The following is a 27702-nucleotide window of genomic DNA, read 5'->3' as shown; positions in this document are numbered from 1 at the left end:
CTCCAATCAAGCTATCCAAACAATAGATTAGTGCAAAGAGAATCTTTTTTTTTTTTTTTTCTCTCTAAATCATCCAATCCAAACGATAGATAGAAGCTTGTCAATATTCAACCTTAATAATGTAATTAAATCACATATAGCTGATACAAAAAAATCAGCTTGACATTAATTTTCTTCCAGATAGCAAATAGCCCAAATGGTTTCCCTCCTTTGAACATGTGCATGATAATAGATGAATCATCCATTCAATAAATTACAATTATGAGGCAATTTCATATCCATGAACAATTCTACTCTGATAATAATCATCTGTTCAGATTTTTCAATGCTGGTCCATGTGTCCAGAGAGCAGAACAGTGGAAATGAGATTGACATAACCTGAATCGAAATACATTCAATTTATCCTGACCTGTTTGTTCATGCTCCCAAGTCCAGACAACACGGAACAAGCTGCATATCCAAACGTTTATGCTTCATCGATGCCATGAAAATTATGTGCTGACATTCATAAGAAGTTGACCTTCTAACGCACTTCTCAAGACTCAAGTTTCCAAAATATTTTCCATACTTCATGATTCAATTACTATAAAAAAAACTGAAAGACAAACAAAATATGTATATGAACAATCACCAAAATATTTTCTCCGGTTCTTCCAAAGAAGGGCACTAACATGGCCAGTAATCAATATATCATATTAATAGCTAACAAGTAGCTCATACACAAGTTGTCCTAGAATGGATACTACCATGTCCCCAAATGTCGACGTAGAACCCAGAAACGGAACTAACTATCAAGAAGTAATTTGATCTCCTCAATCTAAATCCAACTATACAACCATATTTGCCAATTTCCGAATGGTATAATCTCTACTAACCACTAAACTGAAGTGTTGGACGTGCTCCAATTCCTATCCTATAAAAGCCATAATTACAAAGGGATGAATGCTAATAATAAAGCATCCAATTCTCATGGAGCATACATGTGCAGAGACTAGCTACAGAGTAAGGTAATGAATATGGTTATGCTGCTGCTAACAAGTATCAAAATCCAACCTCTACTTGTCCGGCATATGTTATTGGATAGAGGGGCTCCAAAAAACATCAAGACTTGTGCAGTAGCTAACTTGAGAATTGCAAGAAATCCAAAGAAAACGCTCACTGCTAGCACAACAATCTCTTTCTTTTCTAGGCTTGCTTGATCACTTACAACCTTTTCAACATCTAATCTGCAGAAACAAATTTAAAAAAAAAAAAGAAATAAAATATGGTATTTACTCAAAAAAAAAAAAGAAGGGTAAATTACACTGACACTCACTGAGGTTTGGTCCAATTACATTCCACTCACTGACGTTCTGTAAATTACATTCCCACCCCTGTAGTTAATAATCTCATTTCACAAATCCTCCTACTTATATAAAATATAAAAAGCAACAACTCCTCGTAGAAAAACAAAGTAAATTACATTGAAAAAAAAAAAAAGTAAAGCAAAGGGAAGGGAAGGGAAAAAAAACGGAAGAAGTAAAGCAAAGCAAAGCAAAGCAAAGCAAAAAAGAGAGAGAGTGCATGAGTTCAATGTTTTCATTCTATCTAAATAATTACAATGACAGGGGGTTAGTGTAATTTTTCAAACGTCAGGGGGTGATATGTATTAAACTCAAATCTTAGGAGGTATAAGTGTAATTTACCCAAAATAATTTTAAAAAAATCTGAAAATAGGGTGGGGGCGAGCCTGTGTGTTCAATTCTTAATGCAAAGGAGAAAAAGTTTAAATAATAACGAAGACGATTACGATGATGATGATGATGATGATGATTGTGTAAATAATTTGACCAAAAAAGAGAATCCACCATCTGAATTTTCCTAAATATTCCTACATATTTAAAATTTATAGTTCCTCACAAACAATTCCATCTAATCTGGTGCAACCTAGTGTCACCATATAAAAGTTCTTTCAAATTATGTCCAATTTAGATCATTTTATGCTTTCACTTGAAGCTTGCTGCATGATTCTCACTCAAACAGCTGGAAGCTCACTAAAATCTGGAGGATAAAGTGATACATGTAGGTTTAAAGAAGAGAGAGCTAGGGAATGAGGTAGACTTTATTCCCTTTTATATTACTAATACTGATTAATTACAAGAGTGCCATAAGGCATAATATATAGGTCAACCCATTACACCAATCAAGGGCATAAAGAAGAAGAAAATACAATCACATATTTCCTATTCTAACACTCCCCTTCAAGCTGGTGTGAAGATATCTCTCATGCCCAGCTTGTTGAGAATGCCATGAAATGGTTTGCTCTCTAGCCCCTTGGTGAGAACATCGGCTTGTTGGTCTCCAGTCTTCACAAATGGAATACATATAATGCCACTAGTGAGTTTTTCCTTGATAAAGTGCCTATCAATCTCCACATGCTTAGTTCTATCATGTTGAACTGGGTTATGAGCTATGTTGATTGCGGCCTTGTTGTCACAGTATAGTCTCACGGAGTCAATCTGATGTATTCTTAAGTCTCCCAACAATAGTTTAATCCATAATAACTCACATACACCCTGAGCCATAGTCCTGAATTCTGCTTCAATACTAAATCTAACCACCACATTCTGTTTCTTACTTCGTCATGTTACTAGGTTGCCACCCACAAATGTGCAGTATCTAAAAGTTGATCGTCTGTCAATGACTGATCTAGTCCAATCTGCATCAGTAAATGCCTCCACACTGAGATGGCCATATTTTGAGAAATAGAGACCCTTTCCAAGAGAAGACTTCGGGTATCTCAGGATTCTCATAACTGCCTCCAAGCGGGGGAAGTTCTAAGAGCATGCATAAACTGGCTCACCATGCTCACGGCAATGGCAATGTCTGCATGTGAGTAAGATAAGTATATGAGCTTGCCAATTAGTCTCTAGTATCTCCCCCTGTCCACTGGTCTACCTCCAAGCATTCCAGTTTTCTTTAGCAAGTCAAGTACATACTTCCTCTGGCATATGAAGATGCCATCCTTAGACCGAACTACTTCAATGCCCAAAAAATACTTCAAATAGCCTAAGTCTTTGATTTCAAACTATTTGGCTTAGTATTCTTTCAAACGAGGAATCTCCTCAACATCATCTCTTGTCAGAACAATATCATCAACATAAACAATAAGAGCTATGGTCTTACCATGTGAGGAGTGTTTCACAAACAATGTGTGATCAGCTTAACTTTGCTTGAACCCATATTTCAGCATAGCAAACCTTTCAAACCAAGCCCTAGGAGACTTCTTTAGCCCATAAAGTGACTTTCGGAGTCTACATACTTTACCGTTGGACTTAGAATCCGCAAACCCAGGAGGAATATCTATATAGACCTTTTCTGTTAGGTCTCCATAAAGGAAGGCATTCTTCACATCAAACTGATGAAGTGGCAAATCCAAATTTGCAGCAAGAGAGAGTATAACAACCCGTGCAAATGTCTCTTGATAATCCACCCCATAAGTCTGAGTGAAGCCCTTAGCAACCAGTCGTACTTTGTATCGTTCTATCGAACCATCTACTTTGTGTTTTACCATGTACACCCACTTACACCCAACTGGATTTTTGCCTCGAGGTAACTTCACTAACTCCTAAGTGCCATTCTTGCTGAAAGCTCTCATCTCTTCCATCATGGTATGTTTCCATTCAGGAATAGAGAGAGCATCCTAAAAATTGGTAGGTAAACTCACAAAAGACACTTTAGACAGAAAAACTTTATATGAGAAAGACAGATGAGAATAAGAGACATGATTACTAATAGGATGCTGAGTACATGACCTAACCCCCTTTCTATTAGCAATGGGAACATCAAGATCTAAAAAACCAAGAATAAAAGCACTGGAATCAAAATTACTTGGACTCTCAGGAGAGGTGGGTGACTCTGGACCAAGGTTCTGAAAAGCGGTTGCAGTCGCCGTAACGGTGGCAGTGACGCGGTTGCGGTTGCGGTTGCGGTTGCGGGGTGTAAAGGCCGTAGTGTAACGGTTGCGGTAACTGGAACCATGAATTTTTTTATTTTTCGCACAATTTGAAAAAAACTTACCAATACGCATATTTTTTTTCCATAATCATATTTATTGGGTTAAAAATAAATATTGATCAATTTTTGTAAATTTTTAAGTATAATCCAATATATTTCATATTTTTAAATCACTATAAATTGAGTTTTTTATATTTTATTTTAATAATTAATAACTTTATATTATACAAAAAATCAATCACTAACTATTACATATAAGATAAACAATAATAAAAGTAAGAGAATAAATAAAAGCGTAAATATATATATATATATACATATTTTAACCAAGCCAAATAGATAATGACCACACTTATTATTATTATTATTTTCGAACAATATATAAATAGACACACACAAACAAAATAGTTTAGTGATAGCAGCTGAATAGAATAGCATAGGTCTTACAACTTCAACAAATCAATAACATGTCCTTCATCTTCCCTCTACCCTATTCTCTCTCTATCTCTTGCTCCTCCATTTTCTCTCTTTATCTTCTCTCTTCTCTCTATCCCTCTTTCCCAATTTTCAGCTTTTTTTTGTATGTTTTTTCGAAACAAACAGTTTGGAAACATTACGTAACGGTGCGTTACAAGCCGTTACGGCTGTTACGTCACCGTTACGACCGCTACGGCAGCCGCTACGGCCGACACACCTGTGAATCTCAATCACACTGCAAAAGCGGCCGTAACGGGTGGCGGTAACCGCCAAAACTGTTACGTAACGGCGTTACGTAACGGTTGCGGCCGCTTTTTAAAACCTTGCTCTGGACACTCATCCGGAGAAGAAGTTGACAGTAGAGGAAGAAAAGTAATCTCTTGCATCTAGGTGGCTTGCTGTCTATCCTTGTCCCTAATATAAACTTAGCCTGCTTCCTTTTCTGCAACAACTGTTGGCTCATCATCCTCTATCTGTTCAACCATTGGCGGAAGTGGAACAGGAATCTCTTCACACCAAGGCTCCCCCTAAAGGGATGACTGTGAGAACGGGGGGGGGGGGCGGAAAATAAGGCTGAGACTCAAAGAAAGTGGCATCCATAAAGATAAACCATTTGCAAGTGGGAGGATGATAACACTTATAACCCTTTTTGGTGGCAGAATAACCCAGGAAAACACACTTAAAAGACTTAGAATCCAATTTACCACGAGTGGGTGAATGATTATGGACAAAGCAAACACAGCCAAAAGTCTTAAGAGGAATGGAGAACCCGGAAGGGGTAGACCCGAACAAAACTTGAAGAGGTGTTTGTTTTTTAAGGACTTGGGTAGAAAGACGATTAATCAAATAAGCGGCAGTGAGAACCGCTTTTCCCCAATAGGATCGAGAAACCCGCATCTCAAAGGATGGACAACAGGCGATATCAAGGAGATGACGATTTTTGCATTCTGCAACACCATTTTGTTGAGGGTATTAGTGCATAAAGTCTGGTGAATAATGTCATGAGTGACAGGCAAAGTAAGTGGCAAGATCAGAGTCAATGTATCCCCCCATTATTAGAATATAGAATTTTGACAACCGCCCTAAACTGAGTACAAACCATTTTATGGAAGTTTTGAAAATAGACCCAAGTGGCCCTGGAACAATCATCTATGAAGGTAACAAACCATTTCTGATCGATTAAAGACACAAAACGGGATGGACCCCATACATCAGAATGAATCAAAGTAAATAGAACTAAACTTTTATTAATAGAAGGAACAAAAGAAGCTCTGTGTTATTTTCCAAGTTGACAAGACTCACATTGAAAATCTGACACATTATTTTTCTCAAAAACGAAAGGAAACAAATGCTTAAGTAATAAAAAAAAGAGATGTCCTAAGCGACGGTGCCACAATCAAATGTCTTCCTTGGTGGATGGTAACTGAATAAATGAATGAGTCAGCTTGTCCATCTTATCTAGAATGTAGAGGTCGTGTTCCTCTCTACCACTGCCAATGCTCTTCTTCATGATAAGATCCTGAAAAAGACAATGATCAGGAAAAAAACGTCACGCTACAATTTAAATCACAAATAAAGGTGACTCAAAGATATAAGATTAACACTAAAATTGGAAACATGAAGGACAGAGGACAAAAGAAGGGAAGAGGTGGCATGAATTAAACATTTCCCTGACACAAACAAAATAGTACCATCAGCAACACACACTTTTTCCTGACTTGAGGAGGGGTTATACTCTAAGAATAAATTAGAGGAGCCAAACATATGATTAGAAGCACCAGAATCAATAATCCATAATACAATCGTATAAGATAGCAATGCACATGGGGAGGAAGCCAAGTTACTTGAATTGGCAAAGGAAGAAGAGGGTGCACCTGTAGCAGAAGTGGAAGCCCGATAGTTTAGCAAGTGGCGAAGAGCAATCTCAAAATTCGAGGCAGATAACCCCGAAACATCAATAGCAGGTGAGACAACTGGAGAGGAAGATGGTAGCTCCACCATGTCTGAAAAATGGACTCGAGCATTGGCCCCTCGGCCTCTAGACGAACCAGACTGCCCCCCTCGAGTACCAGGACAATCTTCGCGGCCACTAGAAAGGAGTCCCATGCAGCTTCCAACAAGTCTTTCAGGTGTAACAATGTCTACGGCAGTAGTCACAAAAAAGATTATCCTTCTCAGAGAAAAGACGAGAACCACGAGTCACACGGTCGCCATTGGGAGGGAGGGCAGAAACCAAGGCCGAGCGATCAGTAGTAGCAGAAGGAAGCTTGTTAGAGCGGTGACTCTCCTCATTCTACACAAAAGCAAAGGCTTCTTGAAGAGAAGGAAGCACATCCATGCCAAGTACTCTACTCCGAAGCGGATCATACTCCACATTTAGGCCTTCCAAGAATTTGAAGACCCATTCTTGCGCCACAAACTTCCGGTAACCAGTAAAATCAATGGGACAGATAGACTTGTAATCCTTAAGGTGATCAAGCCATTTCCACCCATTGCTAAGGAAGGTAAAATACTGGAGGATAGTTATCTCACCTTGTACCGACCTTTCAATGGAGCAACGTAACTCGAAAGCCTGTGAGAAATTTTCCTTCCTGAAGTAAGTAGTAGCTATAGCCTCTCAAATATCCTAGGTAGTGTCCAAAGACAAGTAGCCCTCTCCAATCTTAGGTACCATAGAATGGATCAACCAACCTATGATTAAGGAGTAGGTGATTTCCCACTGGTCATAACTAGGATCCGTGGTACTCGGTGTCTGTATCCGTCCATCAACATACCCCATCTTCCCTCCGCTCTTCAAAAAAATAGTCAGACTCTGCGACCAGGCTAGATAATTCTGACCATTAAATAGAGAGGTGGTGATCTTAAGACCATGGTTGGGGTTATCAGTCATAGTAGTAGGAATAATGGTACTCTCGCTCTTAGGTGGCTAAGAAGCAGTGAACTCACTAAGAGAATCTGCCATGGAGACTCTACTATTTAACCCTCAAACACAATGCCAATCACAAACCCAGAAGATAATAGTGAAAGGAAAGACACTACTACGCCTATGAAAGCATAAAGAATTAAGGTTTTTTTTTTTTTACTGCCTTTTTTTTTTTTTTCTTACTGCCCCCCTTTTTTTTTCTTTTGCTTTAAAAGGAAGAAATACAGAGAAGAACGAAAGACGAAGAAGAAAAGCACTCAAACTGATGAGGTAGTAGTCAACGAAGGCAATTGAAGGCCCCGTCGACCAACCAGGGGCGGATGACTGGCCTAGCGAGAGACAGAAAAGGCCTCCAGGTTTGCCGACAGGCCTAGGATGACAGGCTAGGACTGCCGACAGACCTAGAGGAGGACAGAGGAAGCTTCGGCTAGCCTGGGGCAGAGCCAACTAACCTTCTTCTTAACTGGGTAAGGGCAGAATGGCCAGAAACTTCCTTTAGTTGGCCTGGGTGGGGGGTCGACTGTCCCAGCCTCCCAGGCAAGGGTCTGGGCAGTCCTGCGGTGGAAGAAAGTGGATGTGCTTAGGTTTCTCCCACTAGCTCTGATACCATGTAGGTTTAACGAAGAGAAAGAGTTAAGGAATAAGGTAGACTTCATTCCCTTTCATATCACTAATACAGAGTAATTATAGGAGTGTCATAAGGCATAATATATGAGTCAACCCATTACACCAATCAAGGGAATAAAGAAGAAGAAAATACAATCACATATTTCCTATTCTAACTTGTTTCCTATTCTAACAATACATACTTCAACATATAGAGAATATCAACCTTAATTTGCATTGCAGAACAATAGAGATCATCAACAAACAATTTTTTCATTTATCTTTTCGTGCCTTTCAATTATGATACATTATACACCATTATGTTCACTTCACAACTAGCAGCATTCTATCTTCTTGACACCTCAAATGTTGTAAGGTCACGAAAACTTAAATCCTCAAACAAGGTAAACAAAGTAAAAGTGGATCAAGAAACTGTTTAATATTCCTATTACATAGGGTCACCATTGTAAACTATAAGATGTGTTTATGGGCTATTTATAAATACATAATATCTTATTAAATGGACCCTAGTTTGTATTTTTTTTTTTTTGTATAAAGAAATAGAATATAGACAGACAATCTACACAATATTAGAAATATAAAACTGAATTGTACCAAATTTCACAAGGCCTATTCAACTTTCCCTCCATGTTGACTTTAAGACCGTACATAGTATGTTATGTAGGCTCTAGAAATCTTGAACACAGTTCTTAATTTTGTTTCAAAAAACAAAAGTCATATATATCTAAACCATACAACATACATTTTTGCATTCATCCAATACATAACATAACCTATGATATGACATTTGACTTTTGGATCACACAATCTTGGATACTGCTAGAAAATCCTCATTTAATCAAGTAAATACTTTCCCTACTCATTAAAAAATCAATAGCAGCGGTAGTCTGTAATTCAACATTAGATAGTTAGAGTTGACCGTCCAAGTAAATGAAAGAAGGAAACAAAATAAACAGATACCTAATAAGTTCAACCAATCATAAGAGCAGTATTCAGGAATGAGAACTGTTGAAAATGAACAGAAAAGATGTGAACAATAATAATTATAGGTTAGACAAATTGCTGACCTCAGCATGCCATTTTCTCTGACCAATGCATCTATTTGGGATGAGACAACATCTTTCCATGACTCAAAGTCAGTAACTTCTTTCTCCTGAAAAATAAATGAATGCCAGAGTCAAGTACATTTATAAAACTCATCTCATTTGGAACAGTTCACAGATCAACATACCATATCCTCCTTCCATTCCAAGAGATTCTTGATTTCTGTTTTGGTTTTCTCTACAAGCATTGAATATCTAGATAGCTCTCTGTCAAGCTTGGGCACAACATCCCCTTGTCTTCGGTTCAGTTCTTTGATGTACTCCTCCAACACAGACAAGTTCAGCTCAAGTGACTTTACCTTCTGCATCAAGATCTTAAGAACAGCGTCAGCATGTATTCTTCCATTTGGTTGTTGTCTAACTTCCATTACTGGATCAGGAATGTTACTTGCGGTCAATGGAAGCACGTCTACATTAGGCCTTTGCCCATTGTCGATGCCTTCTATCCCTTCACTGGCAGCCTCAATCACATTTCGAACTTCACCATCTATTCTCAGGTCACTGGGACCTGGTTCTGGTATTAACAGAGGTGTTGCAATTGAATTAGGATCGGGCAAATTATTGGTTGTAGATTCCCCAGAAGTCACTATTAGATCTTCAAGCATCCGCTCGATTGCATCAATGCCATATACCTCCACAACACTCAGCGTGCAGTAAAATTCTGACCCATAATGACTTAGTAAATTCAACTTCAAGTACCTAACCCACTTGGGTTCAGGCAGTTTAAAGTTTTGAGCATGCTTAACATTTGCAGCAACAAAATTTCCAAATGGAGACCATGTCTCAGTTGGATAAATCAAACTCCCCCACAACTCAAATTCCTTGAAGTTAGAAGAATAATGCTCAAAATTTGCAATTTTGACTCCATCAACCAAGGTTTCCTCAGCAAGCTCAATGACGACAAACTTTTCCCCAACAGAACAAGGGTTCCTTAGATATTTATCATGATCCTTCCCTAATATGTTGCTTGCACCTTTTGCTTCCTTATTATGGGCCACCACCTTTGCACCCTTAGCAGCCGAGGCATAGTTGTATTCCGTCCCATCAGGCTCAAGCCGGCGTGTGATATTAACAAGCCGACTTGCTGCAGTCCCACCCTTCTCTTTCTTTGTAATATTTCGAAACTCATCTAAATTAAGGTAAGCCAAATGAGTTCTCCCATTCTGTAGTTGCTCTGCCGTCTTTTCCTTTTGTTGTTCTTGTGATTGTAATCCACACACTAATGGAGTGTAACCTAAAACACACCAGATGGCTTCCTCCAATTCACTTGTTCCCTGAAGTGTGTAAGGATTTGCATAGTGGTTACCATGAACATAAGTGTTATTTCTAGTCATAGATGCATTAAACTCTGACTGCACGCCACTTATATAACTGTTGTTTACATTTTCAACAAGTGAATAAGCAGAGTTGCACAGCTTATCCTCACAAACACTAGAGTAGTTCATGCTTCTATTATCAGCATGCAAATTCCCTGCATAAGATACATTCAAATCAACACAACATACTATAAGAACCAAATAAGGAAATTAGCCTAACTCTGAAGTTCGGGTTTACAAACACAACTCCACAAGGTTTCTTTTCTCATCCAAAAACCATTTTACATCATAACCATTGATAAATTCATTTAATTGCAGTGAATACATAATTTAACACTTACGTTAACCTACAAGTAAGGTGTTAATAACCGCAAAACAACTTAGCTAAGGGCATCTCCAATGCTTGACTCAAACCTAAATCAAATTTAAATTTGGGTAAAAATACTCAAAAACACACTCCACTCCTTGACCCAAACTTATATCAAATTGAGTTTTACTCAATTTTTTACCCAAAGCAAAGGAGACTCAAATGTTTACTCAAACATTTCAAAGCTATTAGTGAAGCTTTTAAAGGGTATGGCCTAATGAAGAAACAACAAAAAGGACAAATATGGTAGCAGAAATTCAAGAAATCAAGGAACAACTAGAAAGGAACATTTTGAGGATGATATGGCACTTGAAATCATTAAACCAGAACCAAAAGAAACAATTCACAATTACTTGAGGCTTCATAATTTATAAACAAACAAGTGTATTGTTGATTATATTACATATCATCATATTTATGAAACACAAAAAGGGTTTGCTAAAAAACCGAAATTGAGAAATGGATATGGGAAGGAAGGACCAAAAAAGCATAAATGGATGAGAAATTACCTTCATTTCCATGAGTAAGGCCGAGTTTAGAGTAGAACAAGAACACAAGACACCAAAATGAAAAAATCAAAGGCAAAGAGAGCTCAAAAAAGCCTTTTCTGTGGTTGTAGTTTCGACATTGAATACTTATGGAGTCATCGGCTCGATGTTTCTTCATCTTTCATCGTCAATAGTATGTAGAGAATGAGAAGAACTTCCCTAGAGAAATCAATCAATCAATCCTAATGAAGAACTGGGTTGCGTTTTGGGTGTTCGGCTTCGTTTTGGGTTGGGTATGGATTTTGCGAAAAATTTCTGGGTTTGGTACCAATCAAATGATCTGCTCACTCCTAATTGGGCACGGTCTCACCCCACAAATGTCATTACATTCTAATGCATGGATCGATTATTATAAGGCTGGTGTTTGGTTGGAAATTTGAGAGAGATTCAGGAGTTGATTGGATTGTCCTAAATAAGTGAACTTTTTATCTTTTTAAACTAAAAAATTAAGATTGAAAATATGGATGTTTGGGTTAATTTTTTGACTTTTTATAGAAAAATGTGTAATAAAAAATTGTAAAAATTGATTTGTAGGGAAAAATTTGAATTGGGAGTTGTGCAGCCGTAATTATTGACTTTTGATGAATAGTGTTAACTTTTTAACTTTTTGAGTAACTTTTTGACTTTTTAACTTTTTTACAAGTTCCCAAACTTAGCCTTAAAAATGAAAAAGAAAAAAATATGTGAATTTAAATGAAAATATATATATATATATTTTTTTTTTTTAATTTTTTTTTTTTTCAAACCCCTAACCAAACACAACCTAAGAATATTCTTGGTAAGAAAATAATTTGACTAACCAAGGGTAGTTGGTAACTTGGCAAAGACATGGGGTTTAAGCCCCAAGTTCTAGGTTTAAAATCTTCTTGGGTCAATCTCATAGACGTAACACAGTTGATTAGAAGGTTAGTCTCAAGCAATTTTATTACACCTAGTATGGGTTCAATATTCCATCGCTTAAGAGGTTAGCCTCAAACAATTTTATTCCACTTGGTATGGGTTTAATACTTATTAGAAGGTTAGCCTCAAGCAGTTTTATCCCACTTAGTATGGGTTTTATACTCATTAGAAGGTTAACCTCAAGTAGTTTCATCGCACTTGGTGTTGATTCAATACTCCCTTGCTTAGGAGGTTAGGCTCAAGCAGTTTCATCGCACATAGTGTTAATTCAATACTCCCTCACTTAAGAGGTTAGCCTCAAGCAGTTTCATCAGTTTTATCGCATTTGGTGTGAGTTCAATACTCCCTCACTTGGGAGGTTAGCCTCAAACAGTTTCATCAGTTTCATCGCATTTGGTGTGAGTTCAATACTCCTTCGCTGTGCGAGTCTTACCTTAAACAGAACTTATCTTAGGAGGTTGGAACAGAATAGACAACAAGACACCTTGATGATCTCTGCAAGAGGCGCTGCCTTGAACTTGTAGGCGAGTAAGAAGATTTTCCATGTAAAATATATATATATTTTTTTTTGACCTTTTTTTTTTTTTGAAGTATAGTATTATCCAGAACAACATAAAAAATTCGAGTACACAATATTTATGTCATGTATACTAAATGTAAACTTTCGAAAAGAAATCAAATGTTAGATTATTTGTGTCTCTACATTTCATAAGTATTTATAAAATGTATAACAACAGTATTGCCTCTTAATTTTTTAAAAATATTTTATTAATCTTTCACAATATGTAATTAGATGATCTCCGATTATTTCATATACTAGTTTTTTTTTAGGCGCAAACATAATACTACTTGTTGGCCAAAATGCTAGCACAACTGTTTGCAAACCCTCATATGAATAGCAATTATAAAAATATTACAATATAGTTTTTTTTTTAGGCGCAAACATATACTACTTGTTGGCCAAAATGCTAGCACAACTGTTTGCAAACCCTCATATGAATAGCAATTATAAAAATATTACAATATAACCAATAAATACTTGGCTTGATTCAAGAACACAACACAAACAATACAAAATCGACAATTTTGAATCTTTATAAAACCAAAAAATTCTATCACTACATATTTTTTTGTCAATGAAACCCCCAAAATTTGATCATATGTCACTCTATACAACTGCCTTCGGATGCTGCCTGTCTTGCACACTCACCAAAAGGGCATCTCAGAAATTACTACATGTTGGTTTGCTACAATTTTTCGCCATTACCTCAAATAAATGGTATCAATTTGGAACAGCCTCATCAAAATATCCATCACAAGCTTCAGCCTTGTCATGGAGTCAATAGGCTATACTCCAACTCTTGACTTTCTTGTTCTTGTTTGAAGAAGGGAAGGCTCCCAGGATCTTTCTCCTCCAGTATACGACTTGTGGGCGTATGCGGAGGGTAACTGTTCAGGATAAAGTCAATTTCTTCTCCACTGATCTCTTTCTGATTAAGAAGAACCTGCAAATGCAAATGAACCACAGAATTCAATCATCAGTGTCGTTACATCATCAACATTAACACCTATACCAAGGGGCACCCTCAAGTTATATTTCATTTTCTGGTAATAATCAAACACTGAGGACTTACATAATTTACAGAATCATTTTATGCAACATTAGATGCACTTAAAAGGAAGAAAAAAAAAATTTGAATATCTGACAAATGCTTGCTTTTGTTTTAGCAATTCATCCTAAGGTCTACCTGCCCTGGAGGCCAAGGAAGCAGCCTGCCTGCTGTGGCAGGACAGTTTTTTTTTTCTTTCATAATTTTAAATGCTCTACTTCATGTTAGGGTTCTAAATACTGTTACCAGATGATGATACACATTCTAGCGATTTATGTTTTCAAGCAGACATTCCCAAACATAATACACTTTCATGCCCCAATACACAGTTGTAATCTGATATGAAGTAGGAAATTTTACTGCAAATCCAGCATACCCCGTTAAACTTCCCTTAAATACAAGATTTTTTTGCCAGGAGTCTTGTTTACCTTCACAGTTTTCAGCAATGCTGCATGGTGCCGCCTCAGGAGAGCAACTGTCGTTCCATACATGTCACTCATCAATTCTTCTGTCCTTTTCGCAACTTCATCATCCAAATTGAAGTTGACTGGGGGCTCAATCAGGCCATAGTCATCATACAGTGATCCGTCAAAGTCCAGCCTCGGGCCCACAAATTTATTTCTTTTTCTCCAAGGAGGTGGTTCTCCATGTATTACCATAGGATTCTCCAAATTCCATCTGGCGGAATAAGAAAAGACTAATAATGAAACTGAAATGGTAATCTTAGAAAATTAAAATACAATGAATAAGTGAAAGACCTACATTGTGATAATTTTACGAGCAAGCCAAGAAGCATCTGCAAGGTAGTTAACTGATGCCCTTGATGTATCCCGTCCATAAATTACCTGTTCAGCAGCTCTCCCTCCAAGTAATACCTTTAGATTGCAAAGAACTCAGATGCAAAATATACAATAGAATTCAGGGAGGAAAACAAAAAAACAAAAAAGAAAAAAAGAAAGAAGAAAATAATTAACATGAAGTTTGCAAAGCTAAAGTTCACACCTGAAGACGGTGCAGCAATTGTGGTTGGCGCTCAAACATGTACGACTCATCATCAAGTCTATGAAAAACAACTTGAGACAATGTCTGCATATCATTTTAACCATTAAGAAACAAGTGATAAAGCAAACAACACTACATCATATACATGGAAAAACCCATCCACCAATCTTCCAAATGGCCAATGTTAAATCCGTTTAGATTATCCAAAATGAACATGGCAAATGATCTAACCATGAAATATATATCATTGAGTTGATATGTCCAACAAAGTGTATATTTTGTAATAGATATCCTTTAGCTGTGCCCATCAATTAGTGGTTTCCAGCACATGCGGCATCTAATTTTTGCTTGGCCAGAAGTTGGGCAATTTCCATAACATATAAGAGAAAACGAAAGATTGAAAAGAATTGGATGTAACAAAGAGGACCTGGCCACGAGGATTAATTGATATGCGATCACAACGTTCAACTTTTGCGTTCTCTAACTGCCTTAGCAGATGAGCAGTCATTGCAGTTCCCACTTCAGTAGTAGCTCGACGACATTGTCCCTGATGACCCAACTCTATCCCAACACGTTTGGGTCCTACTGTGAGTCGGTCAACTGCATCATCCACATCTGACTGAAGAATTGAATTATGCCCCCTCCTTACCGCCACAAGAGCAGCCTCTTGGAGCAGCTGAGCCAACTTTGCTCCCGTCCATCCTGATAAATGAGTACATGATAGTTCAGACATTGAAATAACACATTCAAATACAATCTCTATAAATGCCTATATAATTCACAAAAACCTGGAAGAACCATAAAGATTTTCCATCTTAATGCGAACTCATCAAGGACATCACCGATCATTGATCACACATAAAAGGCCAAACTCACATGTTCAGTGTAACTTGATGAATGAGCCATCAATTAGAGTGGAAAACATTATACACAATTACACGTAAGTGGTATTTGAGATTGTTTGAAGAAATTATATTTTGGCCAATGCCATGGATATAAAGAGCATTACATTGCAAAAAACAGATCAACAAAAACTGCATACCTGGCAAGTTCTGGGCATAAATGGACAAATCAACAGAATCTGACAATTTTACTTTGCGTGCATGAACTTTCAAAATTTCCAATCTCCCTTTTGCATTAGGAGGACGAATTCTTATCTACAGGAGAAAGTGAGAAATGATCATAAACACCAATGCATTATTTAACAAAGCTGAAACACAGCTCAGCTAATTATGTGTTGATTAAGAGATACAAACCTTACGATCAAAACGACCTGGTCGAAGAAGTGCAGGATCTAACAAATCCATACGATTTGTAGCACCCAAAAAGATAACACCTTTTCCTGTATCAAACCCATCCAGCTCTATCAACAGCTGGTTCAGTGTAGTCTCCCTTTCTTGAGTAGCAGCATTGTATAGGTCGTTGGTGGATCCACTGAATATTCCTTGACGCCTAATAATAAGAAAAAGATAAACTGAAGTCATTCTTGTTATCCATATGCAGAGTGTTAAAACAGTGCTCAGAAATGAGTATACGCCAAGTGTGCTGGATAAAACCATGTTGCAATTTAAAACTTAAAACAAAAAGCAAGAAATGATAATAAAATATCATAAGTTAAAAAAAAACTAGGAAGATCAAGTATCCTGAAGTAATCAACATGAATCCATTTTGTTATTTACCTGATTAGAGGAAAACTTTCCATTCAATGAGTCAGAGCCACGATTATTTTCTTGATTCTTCCTAACTCAACGCATAACCCTTTACCATTTCTTCTCTTTTAGAATTCCAAAAACCCATACCATGTTACTCTGTTAATGGCATAGTGAATACGCTATCTTGCACATACTAAACTTTCTCAGCCAAAAGTATCACAGGTTATTCTCAAATGGTAAGGCCACCAACATCTCAAGAATATATTCATTTCTTATTCTCTTGTTTCTTGTCCAGCCTCTCATCCACTTTACCAATTTTATTCTAAATACTTGTATATAAAACACATGTTTATTGACTGCCATAATTTTCTGTCACTAATGCCAAACAAATGTTGTAACTGAATCATACAAATTAACTTCAATTTTGAAAGTACATGTCAGTCAGATAACACACTGAAAAAACTGTTAGAATTTACCATCACCTACCACCACTACCACCTCACCTACTCCACTAAACCTAATAATAATACATACAATTTATTCTCTCTTTCTCTATACATTATTTCTAACTTGGTATCAGAGCAGGTTTAGAACCTACTATTTTTGCTTCCCCGGCGGGCGGCAACCTCACCTTAGCCGTCCGCCGGACCTCAACCTAGTCCGCCGGACCTCTACACATACCTTCACTCCGCTGCCTCAAACACACACATCTGAAACAAGCATTGTTTCTTTCTTTCTTTTTTGGTTTCTCTTCCCCAAAGCAAGACCGGAACTAAAGCTTGCCGGTGTTGATGCCCGGAGATCGGCTGCCAAAGTTCATAGCGCTGCCGTGTCCTTGCGAGCCTCCACGGGCAGGAAAGATTGCACAGAAATTTGAACCCACAAAGGTTATACCGCAAGCTAATAGAGCTCCGACGTAAGTGCTTATGAGGTGGAAGGCACTGCTTTTGTAAAGATGGAAGGCACTACTTTTATATATTATATATATATTATATATATATATATATAAAAGCAGTGCTTATGAGGTGGAAGGCACTACTTTTTTAAAAAATGATAGAGAAATTCACATTCAAGTCATGATCAGCTGAGCAAATCATGTGACTGGCACAGTTCTTTTCTGAGCTTTTGAGAGAAAAGCTTGCAAGCATCGATGCTTAGATCAACGGCCGCTGACAATGCCACAAATACAGCTGCATCCTCCGTGCAACTCACGTGTTGCACACTCACCTCCACTGCCGGTTTACTGCACTTGCTTTCTTCTCCTTCCACGCTTGCCGACATCACTGCTTTTGTACAGATGGAAGGCATTGCTTTTATATATTATATATATCTAATATATATATATATATATATATATATATATTTTTTTTTTTTATTTTAATATCTTTCCACCCATGTCTTCCACCACCCTCTAAAATAACATTTCTTCACACCCTCCCACTTTGACCCATTCTTTGTATTATTATTATTATTATTATTATTATTATTATATATATATATATATATATATCTTTCCAAAAACAAAAAGAAAAAAAAAAAAAAAAAACAATTTACCAATTTACACAACAAACCATATTTTATTCCTCTCTGGGATCAACCCCGATCCCAATTTTACACAAAAAAAAAAAAAAAAAAAACAACAACAACAACAACAACAAAAAAAACAACAACAAAAACAAACAACACATCCACAGGCGGGATTGTTTCTTATCTACTCTGCCGCCGGTCTTTTCTTCTTGCCTCCGTCCTGGACGGTCCTTGCCGGTGTTGCCTCCGTATTTCCCACTCCACTGGGCATGATCACTACTCCCTGCTCCTCCACTGCAGCATATGGCGGACCTCCAAAACGGAACATCACGGTGGCCTTCCGCTTCAGCTCCTTATTTTCCGCCTTTAGCACACTTATCTCTGCTCGCGCATCCTTATACATGCGTTGGAGCAGAGCCAGCTGGGAGTTTAATTGCTGCACCTCATTTGCCCTACTCTGCAGCCGGTTCGACAAATTTGTAACCGCAGTCATGGTTTCCACACATGACTTCAAAGTATACTGATTGGCCTCCACATCCGACTGCACTGCCATTCTTTGCTCCACCGACCGCATCGGAAAGTTCAACGGAGCAAACTCCGGGGCGCTTGGTTGAGGTTCCAGTGCCACCGCACCAGTTCTCTCTCTTGTTGACTCGTTGAGGTCGGGAAAGAAGGTGAGCAGTCCACGGGAAGACGAGGACGAGGCCGAGGCCATTTTCTGGGCAACAAAGTGTTACAAAGTATCTTTCTCAGCAAAACGACGACTTTTTTTCAGAGATTTCTCTCAGTTTTTTTGTCTCAGCTTCTGCCTCAGCTTCTGCCTTCGTCTTGGTTAAATAGCCAAGGCAGCCACGCGTATTGCGCGCCACTTGACGCCAGACGACAAACGGGCACGCCAACCAAGCCACTCACGTGCCTCGCCATCATGTCCGGCACATCTTTTTATGACTTGGGCTCGCCTTTTGATGGCACGCCTTTTTATGGATTGGGCACGCCTTTTGAAAAATTGGGCACACCTTTTGAGGGTGCGACTTTTTAAGGGTCCGACAAGACTCTGTAAACTGTCCCGACATTGATTCCGGTTAGCTCCTTCCAGGGTCCGACAAGACTCTGTAAACTGTCCCGACATTGATTCCGGTTAGCTCCTTCATGGGTCCGACAAGACTCTGTAAACTGTCCCGACATTGATTCCGGTTAGTTTCTACAAGGGTCCAGCAAGACTCCGTAAACTGTCACAACTTTGTCTGCTACAACGGTCCGACATGACCCCATAAACTGTCTTCTACATCGTTATGACACCACCATACAGTGTCCTCTACCACGTTATGACACCCCCATACAGTGTCATCTACAACGTTATGACACCACCATACAGTGTCTTCACCAACGGTCTGACACGACCATACAGTGTCTCCTATCCTTTTTTTTTTTTTTTTTATGTATTTTCGTGTTTTGTTCCTCTCTTCAAACTCAAGTTGGTTAGTTTCTATCCTCCTTGAGTTTGCGGGGGGCTGTTAGAATTTACCATCACCTACCACCACTACCACCTCACCTACTCCACTAAACCTAACCCACTACACCACTACCACCTCACCTACTCCACTAAACCTAACCCACTACACCACTATCACCATCCACTACACACCATCCACTACACCTACATCTATATAAGGAACCATTTGTAATAGACAGAAAATATCAATATATATCAATCAATAATAATACATACAATTTATTCTCTCTTTCTCTATACATTATTTCTAACCTACCACCACTACCACCTCACCTACTCCACTAAACCTAACCCACTACACCACTACCACCTCACCTACTCCACTAAACCTAACCCACTACACCACTATCACCATCCACTACACACCATCCACTATCAGAGTGGCGCAGCGGAAGCGTGGTGGGCCCATAACCCACAGGTCCCAGGATCTAAACCTGCTCTGATACCAAGTTAGAAATAATGTATAGAGAAAGAGAGAATAAATTGTATGTATTATTATTAGGTTTAGTGGAGTAGGTGAGGTGGTAGTGGTGGTAGGTGATGGTAAATTCTAACAAAAACCACTCCATATCATCCATCCTCTGATTGCTTGTATTAGACAAGTGCAAAGAAGCCAATATTTGATGTCTTAAGATGAGTTCGTCAAAAGGGGGTATTGGACATATGGCCAAGTCTTTAGGGTTTAGCAAATGTTTATAAATTTAAGGATATGCAATAAGGGCAGAAAGAAATAATTAGATGGAACTTTGAATGTGTGTGTAGAAGCATATTTCCTAGGAAACATATTTGCTTCTACATGTGTGTGTGTATACAAATAATATCCTTAATACATGGAAATGATGGACTTGAGAAATCAATTAAGAAACAAGATCACATATCAATATTAAGTAGAGATGTAGAAGATACTGACAGGAACACCCATACCTTGTAGCTAATGCATCAATTTCATCAATAAAAATTACTGATGGTTTGTTTACCTGCAAGGGAAATCTAGGTAATCTTAAATAATGACTTCAAAATTAAGTATATCAATTACCGAACAGATTATGCATCAAAGAATTCTAATAATCTCCTTATATCTCATTTAAATGTAGATAGAAGGGAAAAATAATATAGGTATTCTTTTTCTTAGATAATCTACTGTTGACAAAAAGACCACAAAATGGAAAATGACTGGAACATAGTTAATGGGCAATCAAACAGAGTTAATTAAAAGCAATTTAAACAATCTATCATATGAATAAGATTTGGAGGATAACAAGAAGTCCAAGTGCACAGTTTAAACTCCCATACCATACTTATCAGCGATCATTCACCATGAAAAATATCGGGGCTACATTTAAAACCCCCGAACAAACCTTTCAACCAAAGTAAAAAATGTACGCCCAGTTCAGTACCCATTGGATGGGGGTTAGGGACGGGTAGATTGGATACAGACTTAACTTTTGGCATTATTTGCACAAAGTGTCTGACCTTAACTTTGAGCCCACAACCTCAACTGTGACATGCTGAATTTTAACCCTTGATCCGAAGTAATAATCTTATATGCCTTAATTTCAATACCATATTGTTACAACTCCATATTAAAAAATAACCTTTCTTCTTTGGGATCCAAATGAGAGAACACCTTTCTCTAGATTTGTAATATCATTTGGAAGCCATGCACAAGGAGACATATATGAGGAAACAAGTGCTATGAACAAGTTCAAGGGAATAACAAACTTTATTTCATTTGATATTTGAGAAAGTTTGAACCAGATTTCATAGAAACTAATAAGTAATGTGTGTCTACTTGTGTTGTTTACAAAATTTCTAACAATAAGAATTACCGTTTACATTTTTCTACGCACATTTAATTTAAACCCAAACAATTGGAAATACATAAAAGTTTCAATACTTCATGCATCAGATGTTCTTTGTAAACAGTTTTCAACCACAGAACAGAATAGCAATGAAAGCCTATTCAACAATATGATATGTTTAGGACAATGCAGAAGCTAAACTTTTTTCACTGGTTAGGAGAAAACAATACAGCCATATGAAGTACATATATATAATTAAAAGAGCAACATTTTTATTTTTTATTCATAAATATAAGTATAGTTAAACATGAGCATTTACCCAACTAAAAATAGAAACATTTCTTACCCAATGATGTCAAATTCACTATAGGGAGTGCCAATGTTGTCAAATGCATGGTACTCTACAAATTAATGCAAGACTTACTCTTGGTGCACAAAATGCGGACCAAATTAGTAAATCGCCATTTGCGATAATGAGTCATGATAATTATCAAACCCACAGTTAAAGCAAACTATGCAGGGAGTATTATCACCTTAGCTCTCTTGAACAAATCCCTGATACGAGCAGAACCAACACCCACTAAAACTTCAACAAATTCTGATCCGGCCATTTGGTAAAATGGAACACCAGCTTCACCAGCTATGGCCTTCGCAACCAAGGTCTAAAAAAGCAGCACTTTTAGTTTCAACACTCAAAAAAATTTTTACTGCCAAAATTTTGCAGTACTCATTCAAGAATATTACCAACCTTCCCACATCCAGGAGAGCCCTCCAGTAAGACTCCATGTGGAGGCTTTATCCCCATTTTATCAAATAGCTCTGGATTCTTCAAATATTTCACCAACTAATTGGCAGAATGTAATGAGAAATTAATTAGCTTTACAAGGTTGATAGAGTGGAAACTCCAAAACCAGGCACAAGAGCAAATGTCATTCATGAAAATAAAATTGAAGCATTAGAAAAGATGAATAGCTAAAGACTTCAACACAAAAAAATTATCAATACAAGAAAAGAATATATACGACGATAAAAGCAATGGGTAGAGAAATAACACTTAAAATCAACATGATCCAAGAAGCCTTTGACAATGCTCCAACAGGTAGTAAATTAATTCTTCAACCTTCTATAATGTATACATAGTAGAACTAAAATGTTGCCCATGAACTGTCCAGTAGCTTGACATGAACGGAAAATAAATTTTTTTTCTTTAAATGGCTTTCAAAACAGACGCTGAAGATTTTTATTGCTTTAAAAGAAAAACAACAAACATTACATCTCTTTGCGCACTAATCAAATCAAACATACATAAGATGCAAGGAAACATAAACTCAAGACAAATTAAAACTAAAAAATAAAAAAATCTAACCTCTTGGAGCTCTTCTACTGCTTCCTCAATCCCTGCCACATCATTAAATGTAACTCCAGTTGAACCCTGAAGAAACATCACAAAATAAAAACAAAAACTGAAGAGCATAATCGAAGAATGTCATCTATAGCTGGAAGAAGATTGAAGAAGTAAGTACACTAAGTAATACTTATCGGGGGGGTGGGGGGGGGGGGTGGGGCAGGGGGGGTGTGGGTACAACAAGCAATGAATAGAGACTAACATCAACACGAGCTTGTGGTTTAGATTGAGAGAATTCGATGCCTTGCCATATATCCTGCATAATGAATAAAACATATAGCAACTGCTAGAAATACTCGAGCCCATAACACATTACAATAAGATTAAATTTATAGGGAGTAAAGCTCACCCATTTCCTGAAGTTCTTAGGTCTTCTTGAAAGAGTAAAACGGACAAGAAGAACCATAGTCAAAAATACCAGCATGATTGGTTTTAGCATTTCAAGACTGGAAGACACACCGCCAAAAGTGTAGACTTCATACAATTTGGAGAAAATCCCTCCATCGCTGAAAATTTCAACAAAATTATCCCAGACTCTTTCTAAAACACTGAAGATGAGACCAAGAAAAAGCTTAAGAAATGGTTTGGCCATGGGCCATACAACATATACAGCCATTGCAAAGACGAAACTCGTCATGGCAAACACCGCTGAAGCCAGAAGGCCTCCAACAACAACAGCAGCTGTAGCCATCACAGCAGTCAGCATTCCAAGTTCCACCATCATTCTGCTTGATATTGAAGATGCCACTGGATGAGGATACTCAGGCAATTTTCCCACCCAAGACTGCAGACAAGATTCAGCTGTAAGAGAAACGGGAAATCCAACTCCACTAGGGCAAGTCTCAAAGAGTGTTACAACTCTTCTAATGACAAGTGCAAAAGTTCTAAACATTTGTGTAATAAATTAAAACATGCAATACAAATAATTTACAAAGTAGCTAAGGAGATAAAGGGCACAAATTATATTTTTTTTAGAACATTATCTAACTTTTGATTCGTAGCTAACATGAGAATGCATAGATCCTGGTAACATCAATATTGACACTCCTGTTTGGCTTTCCTCTTGTGTCTTCAGAACCTTCAACTTAGTAAAATATCTCCTTTACTTGTGCACTCATTGGTCATTGTTGCATATCGCAGAACCATCGTACTCAACTTACCCTTACTCTGTCCATAATCAGTGCCATGCCTAGATTCTTGTACATGTATTCATTTATTATCTTAGTTTTCCCGTATTGCAACCCATCCGTGTAAACATCCTCCTACTACGACATTGCACATGTTTTCTAAAGAAACTAGGAAAAGCAAAACAAAGAACATAAATGAATACCATAGTTTGCTTCTCTATTTCTTTTCGCAGCCCTGTATACTCCTCCAAAACAGCTTGTGCTTGGCTCACATCCAACTTCATCGCCCTACCGAGATATTCAAAAACATCAAAGAACTACATAAAAAAATAAAAATTCACTATGAATATTAAAAAAATAAATCAGACAACTGCATATTCACCATTTGGTTCTCTGCAAGTTCTTGCCACCTGGAATTTCTTTCAATTCCACAATGAAATCCCTAAAACCATATGGCACACCAGTGTCCTCCTTCAGAGTCAACAACTTAACCTTATCACTCTTCATGTACTTTTGAAAATCTTCCAAGTTCAACTTCGGCAAGCTCTCGAAATCCCTATCAAATTCCTCTTCTTCGGACAAATTGGCCGCGAAAATTTGCTCAGGAACATACAGCTTCCCTCTATGCTCCCTCAAAATATCCTTCAAATACACATCCTCAGACTTCACTCCACTCTCAACTCCTCCCTCTTCCCTCTTCTTCTCCTTCCCCACCATCAATCTCAACTTCTTCAAAATCTCAGCAATCCCAGCATCAGAACTTTTCTTCTCCAAATCCTCTTTCTCTTTCAGTGTATACAGTTTATTGCCAATCAAGAACTTGGGTTCTACTTGACTAGGGTTTTCTTTCAAAACCCTAGTAACAAAATCGTTTTCAGTGTCAGTACTACTAGCATTATCAGATTGAGAAGAAGACTTGGAATCCGATTTTTGAAAAATCGCATAGGATCGATGAATGAGAGGTGGGTTTTTCCTGATGATTCGAGTGAAATTCAAGCGATTTGAATGGGTACGAAAGGGGAATGAGATGGAATGTGAATAACTACGGCGACTAATGGAGGAATGAGGATGAAAACTCCGAGGTGATATGAAAACATCGACTCTGCTCGTCGTTGATAATGAATACATGTTTGCAGAGACTAGGGTTTATCGAGTTAGGGTTTTTTTAGATGAATTGTGCGTGATAATAGTTTGCCATTGAATGAAGGTTTTGGTGATGATTATTACACTGCAATCTGCTTGAAACAAGAGAGAGAGAGAGAGAGAAATCCAGGAATTTTTATTCCATTGTTAAATATGCAAAATTGAAAAGAGTACTGTTCACCCAGAGATAGAGAAATTTCACTTCTAATGAAAATTAATACAGTGAAATTTTATTTTATTTTTTAAATTTTACAACGAATAATGTATGAAAGATTTCCACTAAACCATTCAAAACAAATTTGTGAAAGTCATCAAATTTTAAAAATTTTAAATGATTAAAAAAATTTTGGTAATATAATATTATAATTCTTATACTAATAAAAACTTGTAATGAAAGAACTTAGTAAAATAAATGGCTCTAGTGGTTCAATTTCATATAATTCTATTTATGTTTGTAAATAATTTTTTAGGATTAACAAAAAAAATGATATTTAAATTTAAAATGTTAGTTACAACCCAAAAAATATTAGTAATGAGCTTAAAAATAAAATGTAAGTTGTGCAAGTGTATTAGACTAGATTAGAAAATGCTTTATTTTTTCTTTCAAATTATCTAAATCAAATTCCCTTCTTTGCAAACATTGAAAAAATCTCATCAGAAGTACCCTAATTGTCATTCCTAACACAGTAGGGTTTATTTCAGGGGAAGGACCTCTAGCATTTCCAAGATTCAGAACTAGTTTCTTGAAAGTATCTGCAGCTGCAGATGTTATCATTTTTGTTTTTCTCGAAAAAGTATTAAAAAACATCAAAAATTAGCGTCTGGATCCTCTAGAGTGATCTTTTATAACGCAACACATGTCCCATTAATGGAACTAATGGTTGAATTAATCCCTTATCAAAACATCATTTTGGTGAGCCAGACCCAAAAAAAAATTGTAAAAAAAATAAAAAATTACAGAGTTTGCGAATTGAAAGGGAGGAGGAGAAGAGAGAGCTGAGGAAGAAGAAAGAAGTCGTCGTCGCCCAACGCCGCCCCACCGCCACTAGACGCCGCCGATTCATATTGGCTACAACTCTTACCTTGATTTTGTAGCTTTGGTATTTGTTGTTTGTTCTCGCACAGAATCATCCCCAAAATTCTTATGTTCAAAGAGGTTTACACTTTAAACTTTGATCTGGGTTTTCTTTCTTCTTGAATCCAAAAAAATGCTTGTTTGAGTCAAATTTAACAGACATTTGCTTTCTATGGCATAGATTATTGGTGAAACAGTAGGAGAGAGTTGTAGATGAGTGTTGATTTGCATTAATTGTACATGGACTTCAAATTTCAATCCTATTTCATTTTTCAATTTGTTTTTTATTTTTTATTTTTTGGGTGAATAAGTTTTTCAATTTCTATTTGTTCATTGTTTTTCGTTTTTTTGCTGTGTTGGGTTAATGGACTTCGGCAAAATATTGTGGTGCATCAGTGAGCTGTATGCACAAGCTAGTCTCTTCCATTCACAAAGCCCAAACCTCATTGTGCATCAACGGCAACCCACATCTTCAAGAAATTCAAATTCAAACCCACGTCCAACGTTCCTTCAATGTCCACCACTTTTTTATCCAAAACCACCTCATCCTAGTACGTAGCCTCCAGATCTAGAGACCACACAATCGAGAAACTCATGGACAAGTACTATGGATCAAGCTCCGCAAAAAAATTACAGAGAAAAATTTTCCTCGGCTCTCTCTCGATTTGCAAACTTTGCAATTATTTATTTTTTATTTTTTGGGCCTGGCTCCCCAAAACAACGTCGTTTTAGAGAGGGATCATCTCAGCCATTGATTCCATTAATAGGACACGTGTCGCACCATAAAGAATCACTTTAGAGGATCACTTCATAGGATCACTCTAGAGGATTCGGATGCCAAGAATTAAACTTGCCTTTGGAGATTTTGTTATAACTTCTGCACTTCAAGGTAGCACAATGTCCATTTTTAATTGTTGCCAAAAACAAACAAAAATATGATAATGTAAAATATATATATATATACACACATGCAATAACTATTATTAGATCGTCAGCTGGAAAGACAAGTGAATTTTCAATTATTGTGAGATTACTCCAAGGATCAATTTTAAATCTTTATCTTTTTGCTTTGGTTATAGATGAGTTAATGAGAAATATTCAAGATGATGTGTCATGGTATATATTTTTTGCAGATGATATCGCGTTAGTAGATGAGATTAGAGAAGGACTTAACATTAAGTTGAAGATTTTGAGAGAAGTACTTGAATCTAATGGATTTAAGATAAGCAGAATTAAGACATAGTACATGAAATGTAATTTTAGTAATAGTAACAATGGAAACAGAGGATCGGTGAAGATTGAAAATCCAAAACTACCTACGAGTGAACCTTTTCATTATTTAAGATAGATTATCACAACGGCTAGTGTAACAACCCCGACCCATGATTAGTGCTAATCCATGCTTAAGTATGCCTAACAAGTAATTAAGAAGGAATCCTGAGTTAATTACATGTGCATTGCATTATTTTGTGTTTATATCTGTTTAACGTAGAAAGACATGTTCATGTTTTTATTCGGTTTGCGAATTGAAGGCTTTATTGGCATCTCATTTAGAAATTGACTTGATATATGTGTTATTTGGAATTTTT

General features: G+C 37.2%; 2 protein-coding genes across 10 annotated transcripts; both read right to left on the bottom strand.

Moving 5' to 3' along the window:
• Nucleotides 1–141: 141 nt before the first annotated feature.
• On the bottom strand, nucleotides 142–11737 carry LOC114264771 (Galactose-binding protein). 9 transcript variants are annotated; one of them, XR_014345026.1, is made up of 6 exons: nucleotides 11319–11704; nucleotides 9255–10597; nucleotides 9091–9176; nucleotides 1316–1373; nucleotides 1054–1226; nucleotides 652–913 (listed from the first exon to the last, which is right to left on the bottom strand). XR_014345026.1 is itself a non-coding variant. In XM_028205462.2 (5 exons), the coding sequence occupies exons 1-5, from the start codon at nucleotides 11473–11475 to the stop codon at nucleotides 909–911; spliced, it is 1764 nt and encodes a 587-aa protein (XP_028061263.2). In that variant the 5' UTR covers nucleotides 11476–11737; the 3' UTR covers nucleotides 652–908. The 9 variants fall into 9 exon arrangements, 7 of the variants coding, with proteins under 7 accessions (XP_028061264.2, XP_028061263.2, XP_028061262.2 ...); XM_028205462.2 differs by lacking the exon at nucleotides 1316–1373 and having other exon boundaries at nucleotides 11319–11737; XM_082896193.1 differs by lacking the exon at nucleotides 652–913 and having other exon boundaries at nucleotides 1163–1226; nucleotides 1310–1373.
• A 1498-nt stretch (nucleotides 11738–13235) lies between these two features.
• Nucleotides 13236–25278, bottom strand: FTSHI1 (FtsH extracellular protease family). The gene is made up of 15 exons (XM_028205460.2): nucleotides 24278–25278; nucleotides 24099–24183; nucleotides 23118–23552; nucleotides 22971–23024; nucleotides 22730–22795; nucleotides 22112–22207; nucleotides 21897–22025; nucleotides 20486–20538; nucleotides 16126–16321; nucleotides 15912–16026; nucleotides 15297–15571; nucleotides 14870–14953; nucleotides 14630–14742; nucleotides 14296–14545; nucleotides 13236–13762 (listed from the first exon to the last, which is right to left on the bottom strand). The coding sequence occupies exons 1-15, from the start codon at nucleotides 25021–25023 to the stop codon at nucleotides 13589–13591; spliced, it is 2871 nt and encodes a 956-aa protein (XP_028061261.2). The 5' UTR covers nucleotides 25024–25278; the 3' UTR covers nucleotides 13236–13588.
• Between the last annotated feature and the right edge of the window lie 2424 nt (nucleotides 25279–27702).

This window comes from Camellia sinensis, chromosome 11, assembly GCF_055761805.1.
Source record: "Camellia sinensis isolate YWXY chromosome 11, ASM5576180v1, whole genome shotgun sequence".
NCBI classification, from domain to species: domain Eukaryota; kingdom Viridiplantae; phylum Streptophyta; class Magnoliopsida; order Ericales; family Theaceae; genus Camellia; species Camellia sinensis.
Note: the sequence above shows the minus strand (reverse complement) of the source record. Positions and strands in the feature narration are given on the sequence as shown.

What these genes read in the sequence shown, in the direction of transcription:
- LOC114264771 (XM_028205461.2), bottom strand. Translation starts at nt 11,475, where the DNA reads ATGAAGAAACATCGAGCCGATGACTCCATAAGTATTCAATGTCGAAAC. An exon ending in CCTTACTCATGGAAATGAAG is followed by an intron (nt 10,598 to 11,318) that starts GTAATTTCTCAT and finishes TATCTTATGCAG; the next exon opens with GGAATTTGCATGCTGATAAT. An exon ending in AGAGAAAATGGCATGCTGAG is followed by an intron (nt 1,227 to 9,090) that starts GTCAGCAATTTG and finishes TTGTTTCTGCAG; the next exon opens with ATTAGATGTTGAAAAGGTTG.
- FTSHI1 (XM_028205460.2), bottom strand. Translation starts at nt 25,023, where the DNA reads ATGTATTCATTATCAACGACGAGCAGAGTCGATGTTTTCATATCACCT. An exon ending in CTAAGAACTTCAGGAAATGG is followed by an intron (nt 23,025 to 23,117) that starts GTGAGCTTTACT and finishes TTCATTATGCAG; the next exon opens with GATATATGGCAAGGCATCGA. An exon ending in CAGGTCGTTTTGATCGTAAG is followed by an intron (nt 16,027 to 16,125) that starts GTTTGTATCTCT and finishes TTTCTCCTGTAG; the next exon opens with ATAAGAATTCGTCCTCCTAA.